Raw genomic sequence first — 26,186 nt, 5'->3', positions numbered from 1 at the left:
AATGAATGAATGAATGAATGAATGAATGAATGAATGAATGAATGAAGAATAAGTTTGTTGGCCAAGTATGTGCATATGCAAGGAATGTGCCTTGGTGCTCCGCTCACAAATGACAACACAAACATACAGTTAACAATTAAGAGTAAAGCATAAACACATCAAAACAATAAAGACACAACATTACACATTTCTCATTACATATAGCATTATTGCCACCCATATGGCCATGAGGTTTCACAGAGTCATACAGTACAGAAATGGCCCTTTTGACTCAACTTACCTACGCTGACCAGAATGCCCCATCTACACCTAGTCCCATCTGCCCGCATTCACCTCTAAACGTTTCCTATCCATCTATCTGTCAACATGTCGTATAGTCTTATAAATGTTGTTATAGTACCTGCCTCAACTACCTCCTCTAACAGCTCGTTACATATACCCACCACCCTCTGTGTAAATAAGTTGCCCCTCAGGTTCCTATGAAATCTATTCCCTCTCGCCTTAAACATCTGTACTCTGGGCCTCGGTTCTTCTATTCTGGGTAAAAGACTCGATGCATTTACCCAATCTATTCCCATCATGATTTGATACATCTCTATAAAATCATTCCTCATTCTCCTGCGCTCCAAGGAATAAAGTCCCAGCCTTCCCAACCTCTCCCGATAGCTCAGGCCCTCAAGGCCTTGCAACATCCTCGCAAATCTTCTCCACACTCTTTCCAGTTTAACAACATCCTTCTTACAGCAGGGTGACTAAAACTGAACACAATACTCCAAATGTGGGCTCACTAATGTCTTGTACAACTGTAACATAGCATCCCAAATTCTTTCCTCAATACCCCGACTGATGAAGGCCAATGTACCAAAAGCCTCCTTGACCATCCTATGTACTTGTAATGCCACTGTCAAGGAACTACTAGACCAAGTGGACCCGTTGAGCCCAAACCTCTCCTGCATTGGTGCAGCACCCTCTCCTCCCCCCTCCCTTCTCCACCCCCTCCCTCCCATCCCCCCATCCTGCCCCTCCCCCCTCCCTCCCCCTCTCCCCTCCTCTCCTCCCTTCCCCTCCCTCTTTCCCTCTTCCCCTCCCCCACTCCATCCCCCTCAACCCCCCTTATCCTCCCTCATCTCTCCCTCCCCTCTCCCTCCCTAGGAGTATCGTGTACCGTTTTGGCTGTAGTTCAGGAACAAACAAACAAACAAATGAGAGTTTTAGTATATCGATGTATCTGCACTCCTAGATCCCTTTGCTCTACAACACTCCCCTGCTGACCCTGTGGAGAAAGAGCTCTGGCGGTGCTCTTAGTTAGGTACTTCCACGATTTTGGGAGTGGCCGGATGCACCCAGCCAATGATGGTGTGTGGGCTGGGTATGGGTGCCCTCATATAGATGCTGCCCTTGTCCTTCTAGCTGCTAGTAGCGAGTCTGAGAGTTTCTGCCAAATAACCTTTGGTAGGATGCTGCAGTGCAGAGTATCAGACAGAATTCCAAAGCCTGGTACTGTGAATGGCTGGGAGGATGTCCACCAATGGTGGAATAAAATAAATCAGGGAATTTGCATAAAATCAAAATTGGAGGAAACTAACAGCTGACAACAGGGAAAAAAAAGTCTCAGAGAAACTTATTAAAATTGCAAGTGTACATTTTTGTGAAAAACAGTAAGCTTGGTGTGGAAAATGATACTAAAATGCCTCCAAATTGCTAACATTCTCCAGAATCCTCGAAGGGAATTTGAAACTGGCAGGCACTCAAGCATTTGATCTTACACCCAAAGTTTATTAAAACCTCTGGCAAAAAAATGTGGATCACTTCTTCTAGAAAAGATTAAATAACTGCGTGACAGTGCCTCCAGCACAGTCCTGCTTGGTGCAAATTCTATACAGTATTCAACTTGGTGGATACTTGGAATTCCAGTACTCTGCTCTGGGTTAAAAATGCATTAAGTCTGTCAGTGTTATACCATGAAAACAGATTGACATTTAGTTCGGATCCGAGCTGGCTTCCAAAGTGGCCGGATCCAATCAAATTATTTCAGTACGATTGGACTGTGTTCAGTTTTAAAACGAAGACACAAGAGACTGCAGATAATGGAATTCCTGAGCATACGCAAAGTGCTGGAGGAAGTCAGCGGATCAGGCAGCATCCGTGGAGGGAATGGACTGACAATGTTTTGGGTCGGGACTGTTATTCAGACTGATCCACTCAGGACAATCAGTCTGAAGAAGAATCCCGATTTGAAATGTCGTCTGTCCATTCCCTCCACACATGCTGCATGATCTGCTGACTTCCTCCAGCACTTTGTGTTTCGCATGAGAGACCTCTACTGTGCACTAGCAAAATGCCATGGGGATACTGGAAAGGTCAAGCAGAAACAGAAAGTATTATAAATACCCACACAGCAGACAATATATGTGTTGATGTCAGAGTGAAACAATAGTTAATGCCTCATGTTGATAGTCTTTCATCAGACTCCCAGGTATAGTGCTCATATTTCTGAGATGGGACTTGACCCGACGACCTTCTGTCTCAGGAACGAGATCCCAGCTGACAACTATCTGTGCAAGTCTCACTGCCAAGGGCAACTAAGGAAGAGCAAAGTCCAGACCCGTTTAAGTCGATGGGTTCTGAGAATTTGTTTCCACAAACATTGGCTTAAAAGCAATGATAGTTTTCTGCTTGCAGTATAAACACATATGGTTCCTATCACATTAGGAATTAACAATCTTTTGATTTTTTTTTTAAACCTTGTTAACCAAAGACCTTATCTGCCTTCCACCCTCTGCTTCCCATGACTGAAAGCTGCATGCAGGGCAGGACTTGGATGTAATCAAGATGTCTTCAATCAAACCGAACCGTAGGTCAAATGTAAAAGAGTTCTTAGTAATTTATTCCTTCTGTCAGACATTGCTCGGAAACCTCCAGGAGTAGTCAGCGGCCTTGATGTTGCTTTGTTCAACTTAGCGTTTGCATCTCATAAGGAGGTGACATGGAAATGTGTCACAACCCTTTTAGCCGGCTTTCACCATGGCAACGAAAGACTAGCTGCACCACGCTAGGAGGAGGTGGTTGGCGAGAGGGAGAATTATTGTTGCTTTTTCAGGCATAATGCTTGCAGCTAACTGCACATCAGGGATGTTTTGGGGGCAACATCAGTAATGAACTCCTCCAGGGAATAAGCACTACGGGGAGCCAGGGAAATAAAACCAAAGGTCGCTCTGCAACAAGGTGATGACACGAGAACAGATCCTTTAGTCTCGACAAAGAATGTCAACAACAATAGCGAACACTGGACTTACACAGCAGGTCTGTCAAGACGGCTTTGGGATATCAGATCACTGCCCTGCTTTAGAATTGAATCAGCATGCGATTTTGTTTTAACTCTCACCGCCCATGTTTCTAAACCATACCAACCAGAAGCTTTAACTCAACTCTGCTGAAATCTTTCTATATTAGAATGATAGTGCATCTTAATTGGATGCGCCAGGATTTGAGTCACGCTGAGTGCTATCTATTGAACATTACCTGAATTTATTAGCAAAAACAAGGAACTGCAGAGGCTAATTTACCAAGCTTCACCCCCCCCCACCACAATCAGTTTGAAGAAGGGTCCCGACCCGAAATGTCATCTATCCATGTTCTCCAGGAATGTTGCCTGACCCGCTGAGTTATTCCAACATTTTGTGACTTCCCTAATTTACTACGTCTCTCTAATTACCCCATGAACAGTGTGGCTTTCAGGGGATTTCAGAGAATAGTGAACATTGTTGTGGGTCTGAAATCACCACAGGTCAAGTATGATTGTCCTCCTGGTGGGACCTTCACAGGCATGTGTAGGTGTCATGCTCTCCAAGTGGATGCCTGTGTTTGATATTTTTTAAGTGGTGCACGGACAGACACCACACTGCCCTTGACAGAGACAGACCCAAGTCCAACGGCATGGACTCCACCACGGCTGGGAGTCTCCATCTGCTGCAGCCTTCGTCCGACTTCTCAGCTGGTGGGTTGCTCCACCAGTTGGCCAGCCTCCATCCTCCACCTGTTCCACCACTGAGGTCTTCTTCTTGGACCGTGCTCTGTCAGGAACCTCCCCATCGACCTGCCCGCTGTGGGTGACCTGCCAGGAGCACAGCTCCAGAGGGTTTAGCTCTCAGGATCTCAGGTGCATGCAAGCTTCTCCAGCACGACAATGTGGAAACCCTCGGAGAAGGGAACGATGAACAATGGACAATGGGCAGACTTTTGGCTGTGAGGGAGGGGGGAGCAACAAAGGGGAACTGGCGGGGGGGGGGGGGGGGGGAATTTGTAAGTTTGTAAGCGCCCTTTATGGGTGACTATTTGCATACCTTGGCACAGTATGCAAGCAAAGAATTTCACTGTGACTTGTCACATGTGACAATAAAATATTCAATTCAATTCACACAGGAGCCAGACAAGGAGGGCAAAGTTCCTTTCCTTAAGGTTGCAAGTGAACCTAACTGGATTTTAACAGAAATCCAGCAGTTGCCTTCATTTGAATCTATTTAAATTCAATTTAAACTCTCCAGATGCAGGACTCCAACATGGAATCTATGTTTCTAAATCATTACATCGAAACTGGGACTCACCAGTCCAGTAACATTACAATTACCATTTGCACTCAAGTGTCCTAGAAATACAGTTTTCCTGTTTACAATCTCTCTCAATGGTCCTTCAATCAAGGAGGAGTAGAATCAGCTGCTCCTGATCACCACCCGGTGGTTTTTACTAAAATGTGCATGCTTATCTCTGAACGTGAAATGGTTTTGGGCGTTGATGATCATTGTGAGTACATGATGAGCTGATCCTCGCTGTCAAGGCCCAAAAATAGGGAGGCAAAGATGAGGTACTACAAGCACATGTTGACAAGAAGTGTGAAAACGCATTCCTCAAGATTCAGGGGCAGTTTCTTCTCAGCTGTTATCAGACAAATGAACCATCCTATCATCAACTAGAGAGCGGTCCTGACCTACCATCAACCCCAGTGGAGACCCTTGGACTATCTTTAATTCGACTTTATTGGACTTTATCTTGCATTAAACGTTATTCCCTTTCTCCTGTATGTGTACACTGTGGACGACTTGATTGTAATCATGTATAGTCTGGATAGCATGCAACAAAAAGCTTTTCACTGTACCATGACAATAAACTAAATTACTAAAATAGCCTGGTAGTCTGAAATATCCAGAAAAAAATACTATTACCACAAACTAGGAGCCACTGTGTGGCTGCCTGTATTATATCAAGGATCGGTTCCACGTAGAAAAAGCTTATTGCAGGAGCATACCAAGTTAGAAATATTTATACTATCTCAGATTGTTGACTTTCGAATACTGTTTTTCTTCTGCACAGATCTGCGTGCTTCCTGCATTATCTAATTTAATTTCAAATTTGAAATATCTGCAAATTTTATGGTTTTGTTCAAAAAAGCTGTCTTTTAGAAAAAAGATTTGAAAATGGAGAACAGGACATGGACAAAAAAAAAAAAGATTTTTAAACATATCCAGGTCAAAGAACCTTGCAGCCAACACACAGAGCACAGCAGCAATAGTGGACATATGGCAGGCAATTCCCCGTGACCAGGTCTATGTATGATAATGGACAGATACCTGATGTTGGTCAACTTGTGAATAGTAGGCAGGATTTATAGACAATAGGTGCAGGAGGAGGCCATTCGGCCCTTCGAGCCAGCACCGCCATTCAATGTGATCATGGCCGATCATTCTCAATCAGCACCCCGTTCCTGCCTTCTCCCCATACCCCCTGACTCCGCTATCCTTAAGAGCTCTATCTACCTTTCAGGGGTAACATCCCTGCTTTTCTTGAAATAATAACATACACACTTTTACAGCTGTTCAGCAGGTAAACCAAGCACCCCATGTCACACCCCATCCCTGGAGAAGATGCCACGTGCTCTTAATTATACCGCAGTCAGTAATTCCAGTATTGTACTTTAATATTCTTTTGCATTATTCCGATTTTGCACTACAATCTTGCACCATTCTGCTGTTTTGCACTCATCATTGTGCAGTATTTATTGTTACTTTATGTCTATTTATTGTTACGTTTGTCTTCATACCCTCTGGTGTATATGATAATAAATTAATCTAGGCACGGGAGTGTAACTGAGTGGGATTTGCACCCAAGATATTCTGTCTCCAGAGTGTGCATGGTGCCAACTATCTACACTTTGGATGAGATCATCATCTGCAGGTCTCAGACCTCTCCACCATTCTGCGTAAACAACAATTAGGAAAATCAGGACAAAATAAATCTTTCCTGTTCTTGCTCCGCAGGTAGCTCACAGCACAAAAACGATCAAATTTAAAATGTTCCATCTCTTATTCTACATCAACCCCATACAACGTATCAGCTCACAAAAACTATTGTCTCTCTCAGCCCTACATTATATTTCTACATTTCTTAATCCCATTCTTATCATTAATACCAGTCAGTTCCTTGGATGGCAGCACTAAAGGCTTTGATTGTGTTCAATGTTCACACCTTATTCCCCGAGATTATACTCTATATTTAGTTCTAACCAATCCTATGCTCTAGTCTATCACTCAAGTGGATAAGAAAGGTATCGAGGGATATGGGACAAGTTCAGATGGGGATATACGCAAAATGCTGGAGAAACTCAGCTGAAGAATCTCGACCCGAAACGTCATCCATTCCTTCTCTCCAGAGACTGCCTGTCCTGTTGAGTTACTCCAGCATTTTGTGTCTATCTTCGGTTTAAACCAGCATCTGCAGTTCCTTCCTATACACGTTTAGATGGGACATTTATGGATGAGTTGGGTCAAAGAGCCTGTTTCTGTGCCATATGACTCAAGCCTGAGTCATGAGTCAGGCTTTATGACTCAACGCTAATACCCATCTTAAATCTGCTTTTCCTTAATGGTTCTCAATCGTTGTTTTAACCTTGCATCCTATGCTGTATCTCTTAATTCCTAGTCAAGAGTCCAATTGTCCTTTGCATTTTCCATATTATTTGCTTCTGTGGCTCCATATATCATGTAAATGTGTTTCATCTAACTTTGATTCCAAGCACAAAAGGACACAAAGTGCTGGAGTAACTTAGTGGGTCAGGTAGCATCTGTGGTGGACATGGATAGGTGACATTTTGTGTCTAAACCCTTCTTCAGACCTTGCAAGCACCTGGTTTGGAGCTAATAGCTCAGAGAGAAATAAAAACGAATTAAAAGCCTGCAAGTGTTAAGATTAAAGAACAATGGACTAAAGTTTTAATATTAAGAGTTGACATTAACAGGTGCCACCCATTTTTGTGTCCTCTGCAAACTTACTAATCATGCCTTGTATGTTCTCATTCAAATCATTCTTATAAACCACAACAGCAAAGGGCCCAGCATTGATCCCTGAGGTACACCATTAGTCAGAGGTCTCTAATCCAAAGAAATAACCTACCACCATCTTCCAGGTAGCCAATTCGCTATGCAGTTACCAGCTCTCAGTGGATCCCATGCGATCTGGCCTTCCAGAGCAGCCTACCTTGCGGAACCTGAGCAACAAGGCCTTGCTGGTCCATATATTCTGAAGAAGGTTTACGACCCTAAACGTCACCTATTCTTTTTCTCCCGAGATGCTGCCTGACCCGCTGGGCTACTCCAGCATTTTGTGTATAACTCCATATTTTTATATAATGTTTATTCCATAATGTTTATGGCCTTGCCCTTGTCAACCTTTTTGGTTATTTCTTCAAAAGGTTCAATGACATTCGTAAGACACGATCTCCCACGTCCAAAACCAAGCTAACTATCCCCACTCAACTCCTGCTACCCAAATACAGATATATCTTATCCCTCAGAATTCTTTCCTGTAACTAACCTACCACAGATGTTAGGCTCACTGGTTTATTTTGCAGCCCTTCTTAAATAGAGGCACAACATTATCCACCCTCCAGTCATCTGGCACCTCACCCATATCTAATGAGGATTTGTATATCTCAGGCAGGGTGTCTACAACTTCTTCTCTCGCTTCCCAGTGTCTTCAGATATTTCTGATCAGCCCGGGTAATTTATCCCCCTTCAGCACCTCCTCGACTGTAATACTGACTGTCCTCAAATGTCCCTTTCACCTGGAGTGTGTGTGTTGTATCTGCAAAGGTCAGTGTGGTGCAATGCATAATTGGAACAAAACATTTATGGGAGAAATACTTTCTACAGGAACTATATGACGCTATTTCACGGGCAATTAATAAAGTAACTCGATAATTGAGAAGAACATATATTTATAAATTAACTAACTAAAATACAAACATGGATAAGTATTGAGCAATTCAAAGCACAGTATTAAAGTATATTCCAAGGAGGTCAGCTAGGTATACAGCTTTTTAATATTTGTCACCGAGTCTTTCCAGCCTTGTGCCCATCGCTGGACATTAATTAGCTGCATACTTGTCTCCTGTTCTTTGTGTGACATCTGCTGTAGAAAATACTGTTTGTATTTCTGTTGGAAGAAAGAATTCAATAATTACATCAAATAGAAACTGAAGAATCAGGATTGAAGAGGACATGTGCTACTATCGGGATGGTGACTGGGCAGTGGGTGTGTATCGGGCAAACATGTCTTGCTGGACATGTGGGGGATAAAACAATTATTTCAAACCAAGTAATTGTTTTATCCCCCACATGTCCAGCAAGACATGTTTGCCCGATACACACCCACTGCCCAGTCACCATCCCGATAGTTTACATTACAAACTGGGCACGTTTTATTGCTAATAGTGAACGGGATGCACCAGGGGCAGTTGATGGCATTGAGTTTCTTGGACAAGTGGCCGTAACCATGCCCTTCCTCGAATCTTGCTGGTGACCTCAGCGCACAGAAGTGGAGGAGCAGCTGCTGGAGGTGACGGACAGTGTGTCTGGAACAGTACAGCAAATGCAGCGCCGGAGACTCAGGTTCGATCCTGACTATGGGTGCCGTCTGTACGGAGTTTGTACGTTCTCCCCGTGACCGGTGTGGGCTTTCTCCGAGATCTTCGGTTTCCTCCCACACGCCAAAGACGTACAGGTTTATAGGTTAATTGACTGGGTAAAATGTAAAAATTGTCCCTAGTGTGTGTAGGGTAGTGTTAATGTGTGGGGATCGCCGGGCGGCGCGGACTCGGTGGGCCGAAGGGCCTGTTTCCGCGCTGTATCTCTAAATCTAAATCTAAAAAAAAATCTAGATGGGTAGCATGCAGAACAAGGTTTTCATTATATCTCTGTACACGTGACAATAAATAAACAAAAGTAATCATCAAATATTGCTGACTTCATTAATAGCCATTCACACAGATGCTGGCAATCTACCCCATGGATTCACAGTGGTAATCATATTCCACAAGTTCATAACAGTTCAGTTGCTTGCTCTGGCAAATTAAGACAGTGGTTATGAGAGAGCATTGTTACATCCCTGCTTGATGATCGGGGTTGAAAACCAGCTTGTTCTCCCCTCACTGAACAGAAATTCTAAGAAAAGCTAAGGCACTACCAGAAGTGCCGAATGCAGGCGAGGTGATAATCTGAGGTTGTGTTAGCTCTATCAGATAAAAAGGCTCCAGGGTACAATGAGGAGCAAATGAGTCATCCCTGGTATCCATGTCACTATATATCACTCAATTAAGATCATTAAATATATTGTCATTATCACATTGCTGTTTGAGGAAGCCTGTTGCATGTTAATTGGCTGTGCTTCTAACTTCAAAGTACTAATTTACTGTACCAGATGTTGTTTTTACCAGTGTTTTTTTTTGTGACAGTACATGACAGTATGTGGCTTCATGGAAGGAAGCAGAGGCTGATGGTGGAAGGTTGCTTCTCGGACTAGAGGCCTGTGACTAGTGGTGTGCCTCAGGGTTCGGTGCTGGGCCCGTTACTGTTTGTCATCTACATCAATGATTTGGATGAGAACATACACAGCAAGATTAGCAAGTTTGCAGAAGATCCAAAAGTGGGTGGTTTAGCAGATAGTGAAGATGCTTGTGAAAAATTGCAGCAGGATCTTGATTGATTGGCTAAGTGGGCTGAGGAATGGTTGATGGAATTTAATACAGGGAAATGTGAGGTGTTGCATTTTGGGAAGTCTAACATGGGCAAGACCTACACAGTGAATGGTACGGCTCTGGGTAGTGTTGTAGAGCAGAGGGATCTAGGAGTGCAGGTGCATGGTTCCTGGATGGCAGGGTCGCCGGTAGATAGGGTGGTTAAAAAGGCGTTTGGCACATTGACCTTCATCAGTCACAATATTGAGTAGAGAAGTTGGGAGGTCATGTTGCAGTTGTATGTGACGTTGGTGAGGCCGCATTTAGAGTATTGTGTTCAGTCCTGGGCATCATGTTATAGGAAAGATGTAAAGCTGGAAAGGGTACCGAGAAGATTTACAAGGATGTTGGCAGGGCTAGAGGGTCTGAGCTATAGGGAGAGGTTGAGTAGGTCGGAACTCTATTCCTTGGAGCGCAGGAGGATGAGGGGTGATCTTATTAGGGATGAGAGGTGTACAAAATCATGGGAGGAATAGATCAGGTAGTCTCTTGCCCAGAATAGGTGTTGAGGAACAGAGGACATAGGTTTAAGGTGAAGGGGAAAAGATTTAATAGGAATCTGAGGGGTAACATTTTCACACAAAGGGTGGTGAGTGTATGGAACAAGCTGCCAGAGGAGGTAGTTGAGGCAGGTACTATCCCAACATTTAAGAAACAGTTAGACAGGTACATGGATAGGCAGGTTGGAGGGATATGGACCAAACATGGGCAGGTGGGACTAGTGTAGCTGGGACATGTTGGCTGGTGCGGCAAGTTTGGCCTAAGGGCCTGTTTCCACACTGCATCACTCTATGAGTACGGCATAAAAAGTTAAAAGCAAGAATTATGTACTACGTGTGGAGAGATACATACATAACAGAAGTTTTTTGTCGACAAAAAAACACTTTTTTCACCCCCCCCCCCTGGCTGAAGACCAAAAAAGTGCTATGGGTGGGTTGTTACTTTGCCTTTTACAACTTCAATGCTGAGGCCAGTTGTCTGCTAAATACATTTATCTAGTACTCCAGGTCACTCCAATGCACTTACAATGATGAAGAACCTTTGAAATGCAGTGACTTGTTATGTTATGCAGCAATCAGTTGACAGATAGACCGCTCCTTTGACCACATAGTGCAGCACTCCCAGAGTGAAGCCCAGAGCCCCCTGACTAGGATTATTTCTGAGGTGGAATTTTAAACAAGAGCCCCTCTGTCTGAAAGGCAGCTGTTTTCCTGGCTGAGCCAGAGATGACACTGATCAAAGGAGTGCAGCTGCTGCTCTGAGAGTGGGCGGAACAAAACCTCACAACTAGATGGCCCAGTACCATCATGGTGGTGCTTGCAACCTCTGGGTCTTCATTCAAGATACGAATGTGCATTTTCTAAAAGCCACAGATTGTGTAAATGATTCACACGGAGAGAAATATGAAGATAGATCAATAAAAAGAAAACAACTGACCACATAAGCTGCATCTCTTGCCTCTATGGTAGCCAGGTGAGCCAGTGTGGTCTTGGCAGTTGTTACCGCTGCAGTCTCTGCAGACAAGGCTCCCGCTGCTCCCGGCTCCTCGATCGAACTCTGGGCATCAACCTGTAAAAGCTCATTTGCTGAGATTCCTGGCCAGCTCCTGCACAAGAGAATAAGAAAAAATAAAACAATACCAAATCACAAAGTTCACCAGTAATCTCATGCAGGGATAGAGTAAGAAAAGAAAATCTTCCAAGGGACGTGGATTGTGGAGTATATTCCACGGAACATGAAATCCATGCACTGCCTTAAAGTGATCCACAAAGCATCTCTTTTGGGTAAAGTTGCCAGTGTGGGGAATAATAAGCTATAATGAACAAAATGTCATGGGAAATAACCAAAGCTGCAGATGCTGGAATATGAATCATAAACTGAAAAGCTGGAAGGACCAGGCAATAGACAATAGGTGCAGGAGTAGGCCATTGGGCCCTTCGAGCCAGCACCACCATTCAATGTGATCATGGCTGATCATTCTCAATCAGTACCCCGTTCAGGCATTCAGAGAATTGGCCTCCACTGCCTTCTGAGGCAGAGAATTCCACAGATTCACAACTGTCTGACTGAAAAAGTTTTTCCTCATCTCAGTTCTAAATGGCCTACCCCTTATACTTAAACTGTGGCCCCTTGTTCTGGACTTCCCCCAACATTGGGAACATGTTTCCTGCCTCTAACGTGTCCAACCCCTTAATAATCTTATACGTTTCGATAAGATCTCCTCTCATCCTTCTAAATTCCAGTAGACAAGGCGATGAAAAAGGCCTTCACCAGTCAGGGAATTGAGTATAGAAATTGGAACGTTATGTTATAGTGTACAAGACATTGGTAAGGCCACACTTGGAGTATTGCATTCTGTTTTGATCACCCTGTTATTGGAAAAATGCCATTAAACAGGAAAAAGGGCAGAGAAGATTTACAAGGATGTTGCCAGGACTCAAGGGCCTGAGCTGTAGGGAGAGGTTGAGCAGGTGAGGTCTTTGTTCCTTGAAGCGCAAGAGACTGAGGGTCCATTTTACAGAGGTTTTTGAAACTGAACACAATATTCCAAGTGTGGCTTCACCAATGTTTTGTGCAACTGTGTGCAAATGTCCCAATTTTGATACTCAATTCCCTGACTGTTGAAAGCCAGCATGCCAAAAGCCTTCTTCACCACTTTGTCTACTAGAGATGCCACTTTCAGGGAAAGTGCAAGGTGCTTTACTGTGATATGCTTCCAACACCTCCCCTCTACCACATGTTCAACACCTTACTTCACAGTCAAGGCTACGTATATAGATCGCAAGTTTTGAACAATGATAAATGGAAATTCTAGCATCCTGTCCCATCCCATCCTCTCCCATCCTGAGTCCCGCAGGAAAACTGGGGTTTAAGAGGTCGATTCCATGGCTTGGTGAGATTTTGGGGCAAGATTTGGAAATTACAATATAGTGGTTTGCTTCAGGTATTTCTGAACTGATCACCTGCCAGCTCGATCCTTTGGGACTGAAAGTTTGTCGTAAGTTTCCTTCTCTTGCAGTTGGGGCCCAAATTGCTTCCATTCAGCCAAAGCCTTAAAGTCATTTTCATTCACTGCAAACAGATCCAAAAAATAAAACATAATTTAAAAGTAATAAAAGGAAACTGAAGAAGACTGAAGAAGGGTCCCGACCTGAATCGCCACCTATCCATTTTCTCCACAGATAGACACAAAGTGCTGGAGTAACTCAGCGGGTCAGGCAGCATCTCTAGAGAAAAAGGGATGGGTGATGTTTCGAGTCAGGACTCTTCTTCAGACTCACTTCAGACTTCTTCAGACATGCTGCCTGACCTGCTGAGTTACAACGGCATTTTGTGGCTATCATTAGTAAGGCAGAATTCTTGAGTTCTTTTGTGACATATATTTCTGGTGTTATGGCTCATGTCCGTTATTAGAAGCTAGAAACACAAGCAATGTGATCAGCATTATGACTATCCGCGGGAATGAAATGTGTGTGTAGATTAAACAATGACTGATGTTACATCAAGAGGAAGAATTACACCTCAAGGATATAGTACTGGGTAAGTTGCACAACTGACATAAGATGTAAGATGTAACTAGGAGCTGGAGTGGGTACCAGGCTTAGCAAGCTGCCTCGCGATTCAACATGGTTGTGGCTGATTCATCCCAGGCTGCATCTCCTTTTCTGCATCAACTTCCCACAGCCCACAATTGCCTGCCTTTCAAAATATGTTCACTTGCCCTATGAACTATCCTTTACAACCCGTTGTGCTCCATTGATTCACCAGCCTCTGCAGGAAGACATATGTATGCACCTTAGTTTTAAATGACTGCCCCCTTATTCTGTAATTTTGTTGCCTCATTGGGGATGCCCTCACGAGTGGAAACATCTTAAATTCAACCTGCTAGGTCCCCTATCAATAATATCACCCCCCCCCCATTTTTCCACGCTTCAAAGAATACAGGTGGAATGTTTTTAGGCGTTTTGCGATAAGGCAATCCTTTCATCCCAAGAATTATTTTGGTGAATCATTTCTGTGTGGCTCCAGTGCTAGAAAATCCCTTCTTAAATAAAGGGACTAGAACTGTATTCAAGGTGCAGCCTACCAACACCATATTCAATTGTAAGAATATTTTTATATTTCTAAAATCCAATCCCCTTGCAATCAACGCCATAAGACCATAGGACGTAGGAGCAGAATTAAACCATTTGGCCCATCGAGTCTGCTCTGCCATTCAATTTTGGCTGATCTATCTTCCCCTCTCAACCTCATTCTCTTGCCTTCTCTCCTTAACCTTTGACGCCCTTACCAATCAGGCCAATATATATTTGCATTTTTAACCACTTATTGCCTTGACTGCACATATTATTGTGCTTCATGTCCCACTCATTTGCAGTCTATTTTCATTTATAAAAGAGTCTGCCTTCTGGTTCCTCATAAAGAAGTGCCTGATCTCACACTTTCCCACATTGAACCCCACTTGATGAGCGTTTTCCCCTTTCACTTGACCTATCTGTTGCAAAACACATTCCCCACTGCACCATGCCCTCCCATGGTTTTAGCTGTCAGAGCAGGGAAAAGATAATGGTTGCGGAGAAATTATATATCATAATATACTGTTCCTGCTGGTAAAATGTAGCTTCAATTCAGCACTGTGTAGGAAAGAACTGCAGATGGTGCTTTAAATCGAAGGTCGACACAAAATGCTGGAGTAACTCAACGGGACAGGCAGCATCTCTGGAGAGAAGGAATGGGTGACGTTTTGGGTCAAGACCCTTCTTCAGACTGATGTCAGGGAGTGGGTAGGACAAAGATAGAATGTAGTCGGAAACAGTAAGACTGGTGGGAGAACTGGGAAGGGGGAGGGGATGGAGAGAGAGGGAATCAGTCCAAAGAAGGATCTCGACCCGAAATGTCACCCATTCCTTCTCTCCAGAGATGCTGCCAGTTCAACTCAGCACTGTAACTATTTCCAAAACTTCATGCAGATAAAGCAGCCTAACCAAGGGGAAAGAAGCTGTGAACGACTGACTACTGATTGTGTGTATATATAGGGTCACACCCATCATGTGTCACTAACGTCAAGCATTGTTTATGTACTATAAATGAGAGATACTTTTCAGTTATAATCACAGTGTGTGGCTTGATGCTTATCTACTGCCGTTGCTGTACACCATGGAAACAGGCCCTTCAGCCCACCCTCGGCTTGCCGATCAATGTGGCATACTGGACGAGTCCCATTTGCTTGCATTTAATCTATATCCCTCCAAACCCTTCCTATCCATGTATCTGTCCAAATGTCTTATAAAAGCCATAATTATATCCGCTTCTATAGCTTCCATTGGCAGCTCATTCCAGATATGAACTACCCTCTGAGTGAAAAAGTTGCCCCTGTGGCCCCCTCTTAAATCTCTCTCTTCTGACGTTCAGCCTGTATCCTCCAGTTTCTTTCCCCTTGTTTAAGCTGCTCTATCTGCATACATTTTCAGAGATAGTACGTTTTAGAATACTCCACCCAGGGAAAAAGACTGAGTGTTCAAATATCCTTATATTCTTATACAGGGGCAATATAGCTTATGAGTTGTTTAAATAGATGAGGCGGCCACACGTGCTTGTGAAGTAATAACAATGGTTTGCATTTATGTAGTGCCTTCAATGTAGATGAGAAAAAAATGCTTCACAAGAACATTAGTAAACAAACTTGTCCATCAATTCCAACAGAGGGGAGAGCAGTATTTGAGGAATATCTTCAGAGGAAAAGGGCGCTAGAGAGGCAAAGAGTTTACAGCATAATTTAACACAAACGATTCACTTTCTCTGGGACCCCCGAGATGACTTAGACTGAACAAACAGGAAATGTGAAAAAAGTAACATGTTTACCGGGAATTTCGATATCATCAATGATGAGGAAGTTGTCAAACTCCAGGAGGAGCAGTTCAGAGAGATTGGAGAGATCGGACACAAAATCATTTGCCCATTCATTTAAACATTCCTGTGAAAATGTTAAGTAAAAATTACTATAATGGAAGAGAGGCAAGAAGTTTTGGTTAGAACATATTGCGTACAGCCATACATCCGGGTGGGAATAATAACTTATCACAAGCAAAGCGTTCATTGGTTTGCCATGAATGAATGAATGAATGAATGAATGAATGAATGAATACTTTAATGAATGAATGCCATGTTGTTTACTCTCTGAGAACCCACTCTTTAATATTGTAATAATGATGATTCTTTCAAGAATTCAATTCCAGTGTGACAGTAATTCTCCACTACCTCACTGAAGTAACTGTGTCAGGGATTGTGGTAGGAAGTTCAACGTGAAGACAATCTATGGATCACGTGTATGGATATGGATAGAAAAGGTTTCAAGGGCTGTAAGCCAAATGCAGGTAAACCAGCCCAGGATGCCAACTTGGTTGGCATGCACAAGGTGGGCCGTAGAGCCTGTTTCCATGCTCTGCATCTCTATGACTCCCTGAGTGTATCTATTATTTACCCCCTCACAATGGGATTTCATTCGTAACTAAATCTCAGTTAAGAACTAAGATCTAGATCTTTACTGGATCTAAAGTTAGGATCTTTCACTAGATCTCTTCTAGAGAAACATCCAAAAACAGCAAATGATTTAAGACTGTAAATGGCCTATCTGGTTTTGGTAATGCTCAATTGTCTTCTTGCCTTGAGTTTCTCTCCATTAGACATGATCTCTGTGGATTCAGTGCCTTGACGTTCTTCCTCCTCTTCGCACAAACTCTTCAGCTTCTCGAGATTGTTGGGATGACCCAGAATTGGCCTCAGCTTCTGTTTGTTCTGAGCCTAATGGAAATAAATAGAATAAAGCAAGTATGCATTCAGGGCTTAGCCCCTTCATCCAGCCTATGATGCAGTCTAGTTTACATGTTAACTATTTTTTGTGACAATGTGGCAAAAATAGATTTAAAGCCTGCTAAACTAAGTGCACACAGAGTGAAATCAGAAATGTAAGCATATTAAAGATCATGATGGAAAAAGCTCTGTGCTTCTACACATCCTCAGCTTAGCTTTTAGTTGAAGTATTTACAGCAAGATGACCATCCATTGTACATGTGTGTATGCTGTGAGGATGCCTGGGGTGAGGTGTTACAACAATCTTAATGTCTGAAGAAGGTGGTGTTGTGGAAAGATTTTGAGGAGTGTGGGTCGTCACAAGCCATCTGCAGCAACAGAAAAGGCACAATAAGCAGTTATCTACTTTTATATATTTTCCATTTTGCCTTTCTACCTTTGTATTCTCTAATTGCTGGTATTTCTTGCAGAATGTGCAGTGTTTTTCTGCTATCGACTTTGTGAATAATTCCATGTGATGCTTCAGGATTTCTTCAATCAGGAAATGTGGTACAGCAGGGAGCAACTGCTCAAACAGCTGCAGCAGCTCTCTGAACTCTGGGGGGACAAAATAAAACAGAGGTTGAAGGAAGGTTTCAATGTTTCTCTACAAAGTAAATATTATAACACTTTCTTTGAGAGATGTGGCAACAATCCATGGCCGGCCTAATCTGCTTCTTCAAAGTGTGGAGAAAGCTCTAGAAAAATTTACAGAGCTTGTGATGAATGGGCTTTCAATAAAGTGTCAGGTAGGGAGACGGCGTCATCGAGTCACACAGCATGGAAAAAGAACCTTCGGCCCAACTCGCCTCTCTAAGGTAATCCCATTTGGCCAGATTGCCACAAACTGTGACCAAGGGTGTTGGACCAAGCCTTGGAAGACGTCAGAAAATTGTTTGGGGAGGGTGTGAGGGGGAGTTTTCACAGGTTCACTGTACATTCCCCAGATCTTTTGCTTATGCCATTTTTCTGAGGATGCTATCATAACTGCAGTGATTATCGTCAGCAAGAAACAGAGTTACCATGGAAATGCTGCCTTTATACTTTAATGGAGAATTGGGTGAGCATGAGAGACCACTTGATGCACCTCCTCTGCTTTTCTTTCACTCCCGCGGCCTTTTTATTTTTCCGTGTGTGGGTGACAGATCAATGGCCATTGATCCCAACAGCCTTAGATCAGACAATGGAGAACAGACATGCCAGGGAGAGACTAGAGACTGAAAACTTTAGCACTTCAGAAATGATAGTGATGGAAGCCTTTGCAGCTAATTTTGACCATAACTGCACAGAGCAGCATAAATGTGGGAAAATATGAGGAAAATGTTTTAACTTACTACGGTAAAAATAATTGAATGGGTGTGACAAAGAAGACAGAAGCTGACTTACAATATTTGAAAACTATTTAGTTCTAAAGTGTGCAGGAAGGATGTACAGATGCTGGTTTAAACCGAAGGTAGACACAAAATGCTGGAGTAACTCAGCATCTCTGGAGGGAAGGAATGGGTGACGCTTCAGGTCGAGACCCTACTTCAGTCTGATATTCTGTGACATGACTGGTTTTGGCTGAATGATGGATCTCAGCCCTGATACTGTTAGAGGCTTTTATAATTTTCCAACCTCAGTATTGGTGCACACATGGAATCAATACCCACTGAGCTACACAATCCAGCAAAAAAATAACCTCAGGAAGAGAAGACAGGGAAGAGAAAAAATACAAAAGTACCCTTTTACTCATCTTGTTCCTGCCACCACAAAATGAACTGAAACAAACTATGAACACATTACCAAATAGAAAACAAAATGTACTCAAAGAATGACACATAGTTTTCTGCTATGTATTTCTTTGTAAACTTTATGAAATTACACATATGATGGAAATTACATGGTAAAATGTACTGTTCCGTTACCTTGCAGACTGTTATTGTAATAGTCAGTTGCCTGAGTTTGATATGACAGCATCTTCTGAATCACCTCTTCCGCGAATTGTTCAAATGTCTCCTTTAGGTACTCAGGCCTGCAGACGAGAGCTCGTTCTTTCTTTTTGTAATAGTCCTTTCACAGGCAAAGAAAAGGATTACACGGTGAAACATGATTAATGATACTTAAGAATTTGTTAGGTTAAAGCCAAAAGGCAGCAGGTATGAGGAAAGGAGTCGAGGGACATATGAAATGAAGCAGTTGGGCCACCTTAATAAGAATATGATGTAGAAACTGATAAAGAGAGATTGGTCCATCATGTCTGTGCCTTCCTTAACAATGTACCACAACAACAACTGTGGAGTTACACTGTCGAGGACATCATTTCATCCATTTAAACTGATCCACTCGCATATATATACCAGATACTAAAAGGCATTCTTTCTTTGGGTGATGCAGGGTACTACTTCAATGTTATTAAAAGTCTGAAAGGAACTTCTGCCTTGCATATTTATCTGATTTTCAGAATCTGTGCTATCCATGAGGTTGAAGAAGAGTCCCTGACTTGAAATATCGCCTATCCTGGTCCTCCAGAGATGCTGCTTGACCCACTGAGTTACTCCAGCACTTTTTGTACTATGCAAGATTCCAGCATCTGCAGTTCCTTGACTCTCCTTTTCAACAGGGCCGCTCACATAACAGGAAAGCTTGGCTATGCTCTCTGCGACTTTTTATTCATTCCCGCAACCAAATCCTCCATGCTGACATTTTCCTGCTGCATCAGATCTATGGTGGTCAACCCTCTGCCTTTGAGTGAATGTGCAATATTTCCATCAAAAAATGATCCAGAGTCAATAAAAGCCCCAAACTCTGAAGTGTTTCAGGTAATGTCATTTGAGTGTGTTCGGACACAGGATCTGATGGCATAATTAAAATTAAAAACTACCTTCCCTAACCGGTTTGCTGATTCTTTGCCTGTGTAATCCTTAACCAAATTCATTGTCAATCCTTTGCCTGAGCTTTGGCGGCGGTTTCAGGGAGCAAATAATAATAAATTGGCACTAGCTTTTCTGGGAGCAAGCAAGAAGAAAATCTGAATTCTCTTCAGAGATTCCTGCCAAGCAGATGAAAGATCACCCTCTGCTGTGATATCCATTGTGAAATAACCCACTGCCATTTATTCAAACTGGATGCAAGAAACAACCCCTGCAATTGAACAGATAAGTATTACATCCAACAGTTTGGGTATCATTATACTGGACTGCTGCGTTGTGCATATTTGCTGGGCACCTGAAGGCATCCAACTAGCAAAATGGCTTGGAATAGTAGTCACAGATTACCTATCATTCACTGGTAGTCACAGACTCATAGCATCCTTTGATTAATTGCTTAAGGGAAAAGGAAGGGAAAGCTGGTCATGAGGGAGGCAGATGACAAACATGAGCTGAGAACTGAGATGGGTGCTGGAAGCATGGTTTTAACATGGAGTGCGAAGGAACATTACAACACCTATTGCTGCATGTTCTGGTAATACTGTAAAAAACATTTTTGTTTGTGATGGCAACCTGCAGTGCCCCTTTAAAGCCTCGTGGTTTGGCTGTACTTGGACACTGTTTCACCTGGGCCCTTGCTGTATTCACCAACCATTCCCCCACTGTCTCTCATATGCAGCAGGTGCAACCCACAATACCCATTTTGAATATGGTACTCAGAGGATGAGGGCTGTGGAGACCAAGTCATTGGGTATTTTTAAAGGGGAGATTGACAGATTCTCGATTAGTGAAGATGTCAAAGGTTATGGGGAGAAGGGAGGATAATGGAGCTGAGAGGGAAAGATAGATCAGCCATGATTAAATGGTGGAATAGGCTCGATGGGCCGAATAGCCTAAGTCTGCGCCTATCACTTATGAACTTATGCTTATCAGTTTGTCAAATATCACGTGGCAGGAGCACGATGTGCTTGTGCCTTGCAAGGAGCACACACTTGCTGTTTGGTGTGTTGCAAGCTTAAGAACCTATTTAGCACCTGAATATCAAGCTCAGTGTGACTCAGACTCAAGTCCACAATGGACCATTGTATGAAAAGCCACTTAGGTAAGGTACAGAAACGAAGTTAGCACAGCGGAACCATACCCCAGCAGAGCCAGCATCTTCAGAAGAAAGGAAAGTAAAGAACGTTGCAAGGTATGTCTTTAAAAACTAATAGGAAAGGCTAGAGGGGCTTAAAAGTCAATCCTATTACTCCAATAAAATAGTACCACACATCACCTAAACTGATCAATGTAAATGTGAAATTATGACAAATGCTTTAACTTTAATATACATAATAATAAAACATAATAGTAATAGTAAAATATTCAACTCTAACAAATTACTTACCTCAGCCACTGCCAGTAAGGCATTGGTACTTTCCCACAAAATGTATGTTATTGTTTCTTTATAATAGCTGGAAAAGACAAATTGGTTTACATTAAGGTTTCATATATTGGACTGGAATTTCTTTGGAGCCAAGGTGCACATGACCAACATTGGAACTAAGCTGACTCATTGGGAACACGTGTTGGCGATGGACATTAATGCTATCTGAACCACTGAAGGAAGGAAGCAGTGACATGGATTTGCCACTACTCACGCTCCCTCTGTAACGGAACACAGGCAGAATAACACCATCTATAACCCCTCATTTTGTGACATTTTGAAGAATTCTAGGTGGTAGTGGTGCGAGATTCCTCAAACCCACTGGTCTCCCTGCCAACCACTGCCTAGATTATCATAAATATTTTAAAGGTAGCCTATTCCAAGTCCCTTTTTGAGATAAATTGCTTTAAAAGGAGTCCTCCGGCAGAAGTGATCCACCTGTTTGCAGGCATTCATTAGATGATACGTCTAGAAATTACCCTTGATCATTTATTACCAATTATGGCTGAGGAGAGCAAACGGGGAAGGAACTTTTAAAAGGAGTCGAGATGATTCACCAATGTCATACCATCTGCTGTTTAGGTCATGGGAAAGGCACCTACAGACAGGGGTCGAATGGAAAGGGAAAAGTTGTTCTCCCTTGAGACTGCTAAGATCTTGGGGGGATTTTAACTGAAACTGTTAGGAGTCCTTTTAGGAGTACATATAAAATTCTTCAAGGATTGGACAGGCTAGAAGCAGGAAAAATGTTCCTGATGTTAAGGGAGTCCAGAACCAGGGTCACAGCTTAAGAATAAGGGGTAGGCCATTTAGGACTGAGATGAGGAAAAAACTTTTTCACCGAGAGAGTTATGAATCTGTGGAATTCTCCACCAAAGAAGGCAGTGGAGGCCAATTCACTGGATGTTTTCAAGAGAGAGTTAGATTTACAGCAGCTCATAAGGCTAAAGCAATCAAGGGACATGGGGAAAAAAAGCAGGAACGGGGTACTGATTTTAGATGATCAGCCATGATCATATTGAATGGCGGTGCTGGCTTGAAGGACTGAATGGCCTACTCCTGCACCTATTTTTCTATGTTTCTATGTTTCCTGCTTAGGAAGGCTAGACACAAAGTGCTGGAGTAACTCAACGGGTCAGGCATTATCTCTGGAGAAAAAAGATGGGTGACATTTTGATTCGGGACCCTTCTTCAGACTCGTGATCCCAACTTGAAACGTCACCTGACCTTTTTCTCCAGTGATCCTACCTGACCTGCTGAGTTACTCCATGACTTTGTTTCTATCTTTGGCATCAACAAGCATCGGCAGTGCTTTATTTCTACCTGGTAGGAAGCCAGACTTGAAGCGTCAGAGGCACTGAAGCTGTACTTAAATAAACATTCAGCTGTGGGATCCTGCTTGCTGAGCAATGCTTCCAGGTTCAAGGTCGTTTCATGCACACATGACTCTAACTGAGCTTTATCTGCTGATGTTTAATGCCAACATTGATTGGGTTTTTTTCAGATAATCAATAACAACCAGCATCAGAAGCAACTTCACCTCTAAAGGTGACAGAAAATAGGATGTGGTGGTTAGGGTGGAAGATGGGATTAGAGTTGGCCATCTATTGATGCCACATCCTCTGAGAGTGCACATCAGATTATTTTGGGCTGTGTTTTTTAGAGACGGTAGGGCATATGGGCACCTCTAAAAACTTAAATGTCATTATTTTGTTTTCTAGGTACATGACACATATGTTTATTAATCGGGCATTCTGGCACCTTTATCTGTACAAAGAAAGCACTGATTTTGGGATCAATTTAAAGAGGCAGAAGTTGTATTTCTTTTATAAATTCCTCTGCATTCTCCTGCAATGGGGCTAGTTTCCTCCACATTGGGCCACATTTCTCTGGGTGCAGGTAATTCCATCATAATTTTTCAAAAATGGATGTTGCAGCTTTCAATCAGTCTGCGAAGGTGGAATCAGCAGTGTGATATCGGACAGCAGGAAACATAAAGCACAACGTTTGCACTCCACCTGCAAGAATAACCAGCACATCCGATTCGCCACTCAGGCTCAGGGATTTGCAGCAATGGCTACCTTGCCGCGTGTCCAAGACATCGCCGGTTGCTCTCAGGGTTAAATACAAGCAAGTGATATTCATCAGCAGTTAAGGCCATCAGTTCCATCAACGTGCAGCCACTGGCAGGACTTTGTCAGGTAACAAGTCTTGAATCAGTCTACAATCCCATCAGTCTGAAGAAGGGTCTTGACCCGAAACATCACCCATTCCTTCTCTCCAGAGATGTTGCCTGTCTCGCTGGGTACTCCAGCATTTTGGTATCTACAATACCACAGTATTTGTTCATCCCAGCGGCAGGATGGCCACCGAGATATACTCCCTCCACGTGCATCTTATCACATGTGAACAGTTCAGCAACACAGGTGGTTGAACGCAGGAACCAACTGTGATCACACATGAGCAACTATGGTTGGAATACAAAAGACTGCAGATGCTGCAGTCTTGAGCAAAGCACAAAGTGCTGGAGATACTCAACAGGTCCGGCAGCATCAGTGGAGAGAATGGACAGATGATGCGTTGGGCCTGGACCCTTCTTCAGACTGATTCTTCACATGATAGAGATTCAGGTGGCTGTACTTCTGTTGGTGGTGGGTGGGGAAGGAGGAGAGAAGGCAGACATGGTCGTACAAAATAATCTACCGGAGGTTTCCCACATCATGATCGAGAAACAAACACGGCATTTAACATCCACCGAGTGACGCCAATTCAAACCATTCAGCTAATATTTATAAAGATTTAGTAGTTACTAACTTACATCTCAGACCAAAGTAATAAATATAATAAAGGTGATTCATTTAATGGCTAAAAAGATATTTGACTTTCAATTTATATTCACCCAACAGTCCAGACCATTACACAAACCAATCTCCCTTCTATTGACTACATTTATACCTCACGCTGCCTCGGCAAGGCCAGCAGCATAATCAAGGACGAGTCGCACCCTGGCCAATCCTTCTTTTCCCCTCTCCCATCAGACAAAAGGTACAGAAGTGTGAAAATGCACACCACCATTCAGGGACAGATTTTTCCCCCAGCTGTTTACAGGCAACTAAATCATCCCACCACAACCAGAGTGTAAGAAAATAACTGCAGATGCTGGTACAAATCGAAGATATTTATTCACAAAATGCTGGAGTAACTCAGCAGGTCAGGCAGCATCTCAGGAGCGAAGGAATGGGTGACATTTCGGGTTGAGACCCTTCTTCAGACTGAGATCAGTGCTGAACTACCATCTATCTCATTAGTGAGCCTCGGACTATCCTTAATTGGACTTTGCTGGCTTTACCTTGCACTAAACGTTATTCCCTTATCATATATCAATACACTGTAAAAGGCTCGATTGTAATCATGTATTGTCTTTCTACTGACTGGATAGCACGCAACAAAAGCTTTTCACCGTACCTCAGTACATGTAACAATAAACTAAACTGAACTGACAACTATAAGGTTTTTCTTTGACAAAGGTATTCTTGGGTGACTATTCCCATCACATCCTCCAACAGAGCTGGTGGCAGTCTGCTGTTTCTCATGCTGATCCCCGTGATTGTCTGGCTGCTTAGCTGAACCTGGGAGAGCCCAGCTGCTGACTGCTGGGGCTTGGCTGTTGCCACATGTAACTGGTATCAGGCCAATATCGTGTGAATGTGCTAAAAAGGTGCTAAAAAGGTGTGACACGCTGAAAATTCTCAAGAAAGTGTTCAAAACGACCCTAGCACTCACCGAGAGCACCCTCCTGAGTTGATGTTGTTGCTATGATTACACAAGCTATACTTACTTTGTTAACGTTCACCATTGCAGGAAGGCTCATTTTAATGATCTCTGACAAAAGAAAGGACACACTTGCGAAGAGTCATCGGAAAAGTAATTGAACTGAGAATCTACTTACTCAGATGGTTCTGCAGTTTCACCAAAAACTTGATACTTTGGATCAAAGCGGTTTGGCTTAGAATATTTAATTGCACTAGAAAGATAAAAATGCTCATTTAAGTTTGTATGTATCACATACAATGTCCCTGAAAAAGATAATTTGGCCCACTGAGTCTGTGCTGGATCAAAGCAAAGCAATTCTGTCAGTTCCATTCCCCCTCTATTTCCCTGTACCCTCCTCTCTCTCACATGGCTGTCAATGCCCCATGTTGCCAGCCACTGACACTAGCGATAATGCACAGTAGCAACTTAACCTCCTGCATGCCTATGGCATGTGGAAGGAAACTGGAGCATGCAGGAGAAACCCATGGGGTGACAGAGAGAACATGCAAGCTCCAACCCAGGTCCGTGGAGCTGTGAGCTAGCAGCACTAACTGCTGCACTGCTGCTGAAAGTGAAGCTGACTGACTCCATGAATATTAGGAAATGCATAACGCCACCAAAGAATAAAAGATAATGCAAACAAATCTAAAGAACAGAATCGAAAACAAATTAGTTATAGGGAACTGAGACTCTTGCATTCTCTTCCAGCTATGGATACAGGGCAATACTACAATGAATAAGATGCTCCAAGCCTGACAACCTGTCTGACAAGCCCAATAATAACTTAATCATCTGTTTTTACAGAGCTGATCAAGAGCTGATCAAGGGATAAATGGTGGCCAGGGTTAGTGGAAAGTTTCTTTGAAATGGCAAACTGGGATCTTTTACACTTAGTTGGGAGACAAAGCAGGTCTTTGGTTTAATGTCTTATTCTAAAGATGCGCCAGTACTCCTTCCAAACTACTCCTTCCAAAGGGCACTAAAGCATCAGCATAAATTTTTAGCCTTGTCTCTGGAGTGGTTCTTGAATCTTCTGAGACCAGAAATCTATCCACAGAATCCCAGCTCTGGGTGACAGTAAATGGCAAAGATGCAGCCATGACTTTTAAATCAAGACTGGGAGCGA

At 43.0% G+C, this 26,186-nt stretch overlaps 1 protein-coding gene across 1 annotated transcript in view; it reads right to left on the bottom strand.

The window, feature by feature from the left end:
* Positions 1–8,301: 8,301 nt before the first annotated feature.
* Positions 8,302–26,186, bottom strand: part of LOC144590439 (coiled-coil domain-containing protein 180-like) — a 71,430-nt gene continuing 53,545 nt past the window's right edge. Inside the window, exons 32-40 of the mRNA XM_078395053.1 lie at positions 25,197–25,271; positions 21,209–21,275; positions 18,820–18,964; positions 17,310–17,470; positions 16,727–16,864; positions 15,926–16,037; positions 13,027–13,135; positions 11,501–11,669; positions 8,302–8,484 (exon numbers count right to left, since the gene is read on the bottom strand). Of these exons, the coding sequence (XP_078251179.1) occupies positions 8,353–8,484; positions 11,501–11,669; positions 13,027–13,135; positions 15,926–16,037; positions 16,727–16,864; positions 17,310–17,470; positions 18,820–18,964; positions 21,209–21,275; positions 25,197–25,271 (1,108 nt within the window). The 3' untranslated portion in view covers positions 8,302–8,352. The remainder of the gene's footprint in view (positions 8,485–11,500; positions 11,670–13,026; positions 13,136–15,925; positions 16,038–16,726; positions 16,865–17,309; positions 17,471–18,819; positions 18,965–21,208; positions 21,276–25,196; positions 25,272–26,186) is intronic.

Source organism: Rhinoraja longicauda, unplaced genomic scaffold (genome assembly GCF_053455715.1).
Source record: "Rhinoraja longicauda isolate Sanriku21f unplaced genomic scaffold, sRhiLon1.1 Scf000189, whole genome shotgun sequence".
NCBI lineage: Eukaryota > Metazoa > Chordata > Chondrichthyes > Rajiformes > Arhynchobatidae > Rhinoraja > Rhinoraja longicauda.
This window is presented reverse-complemented; position numbering and strand designations above follow the sequence as displayed.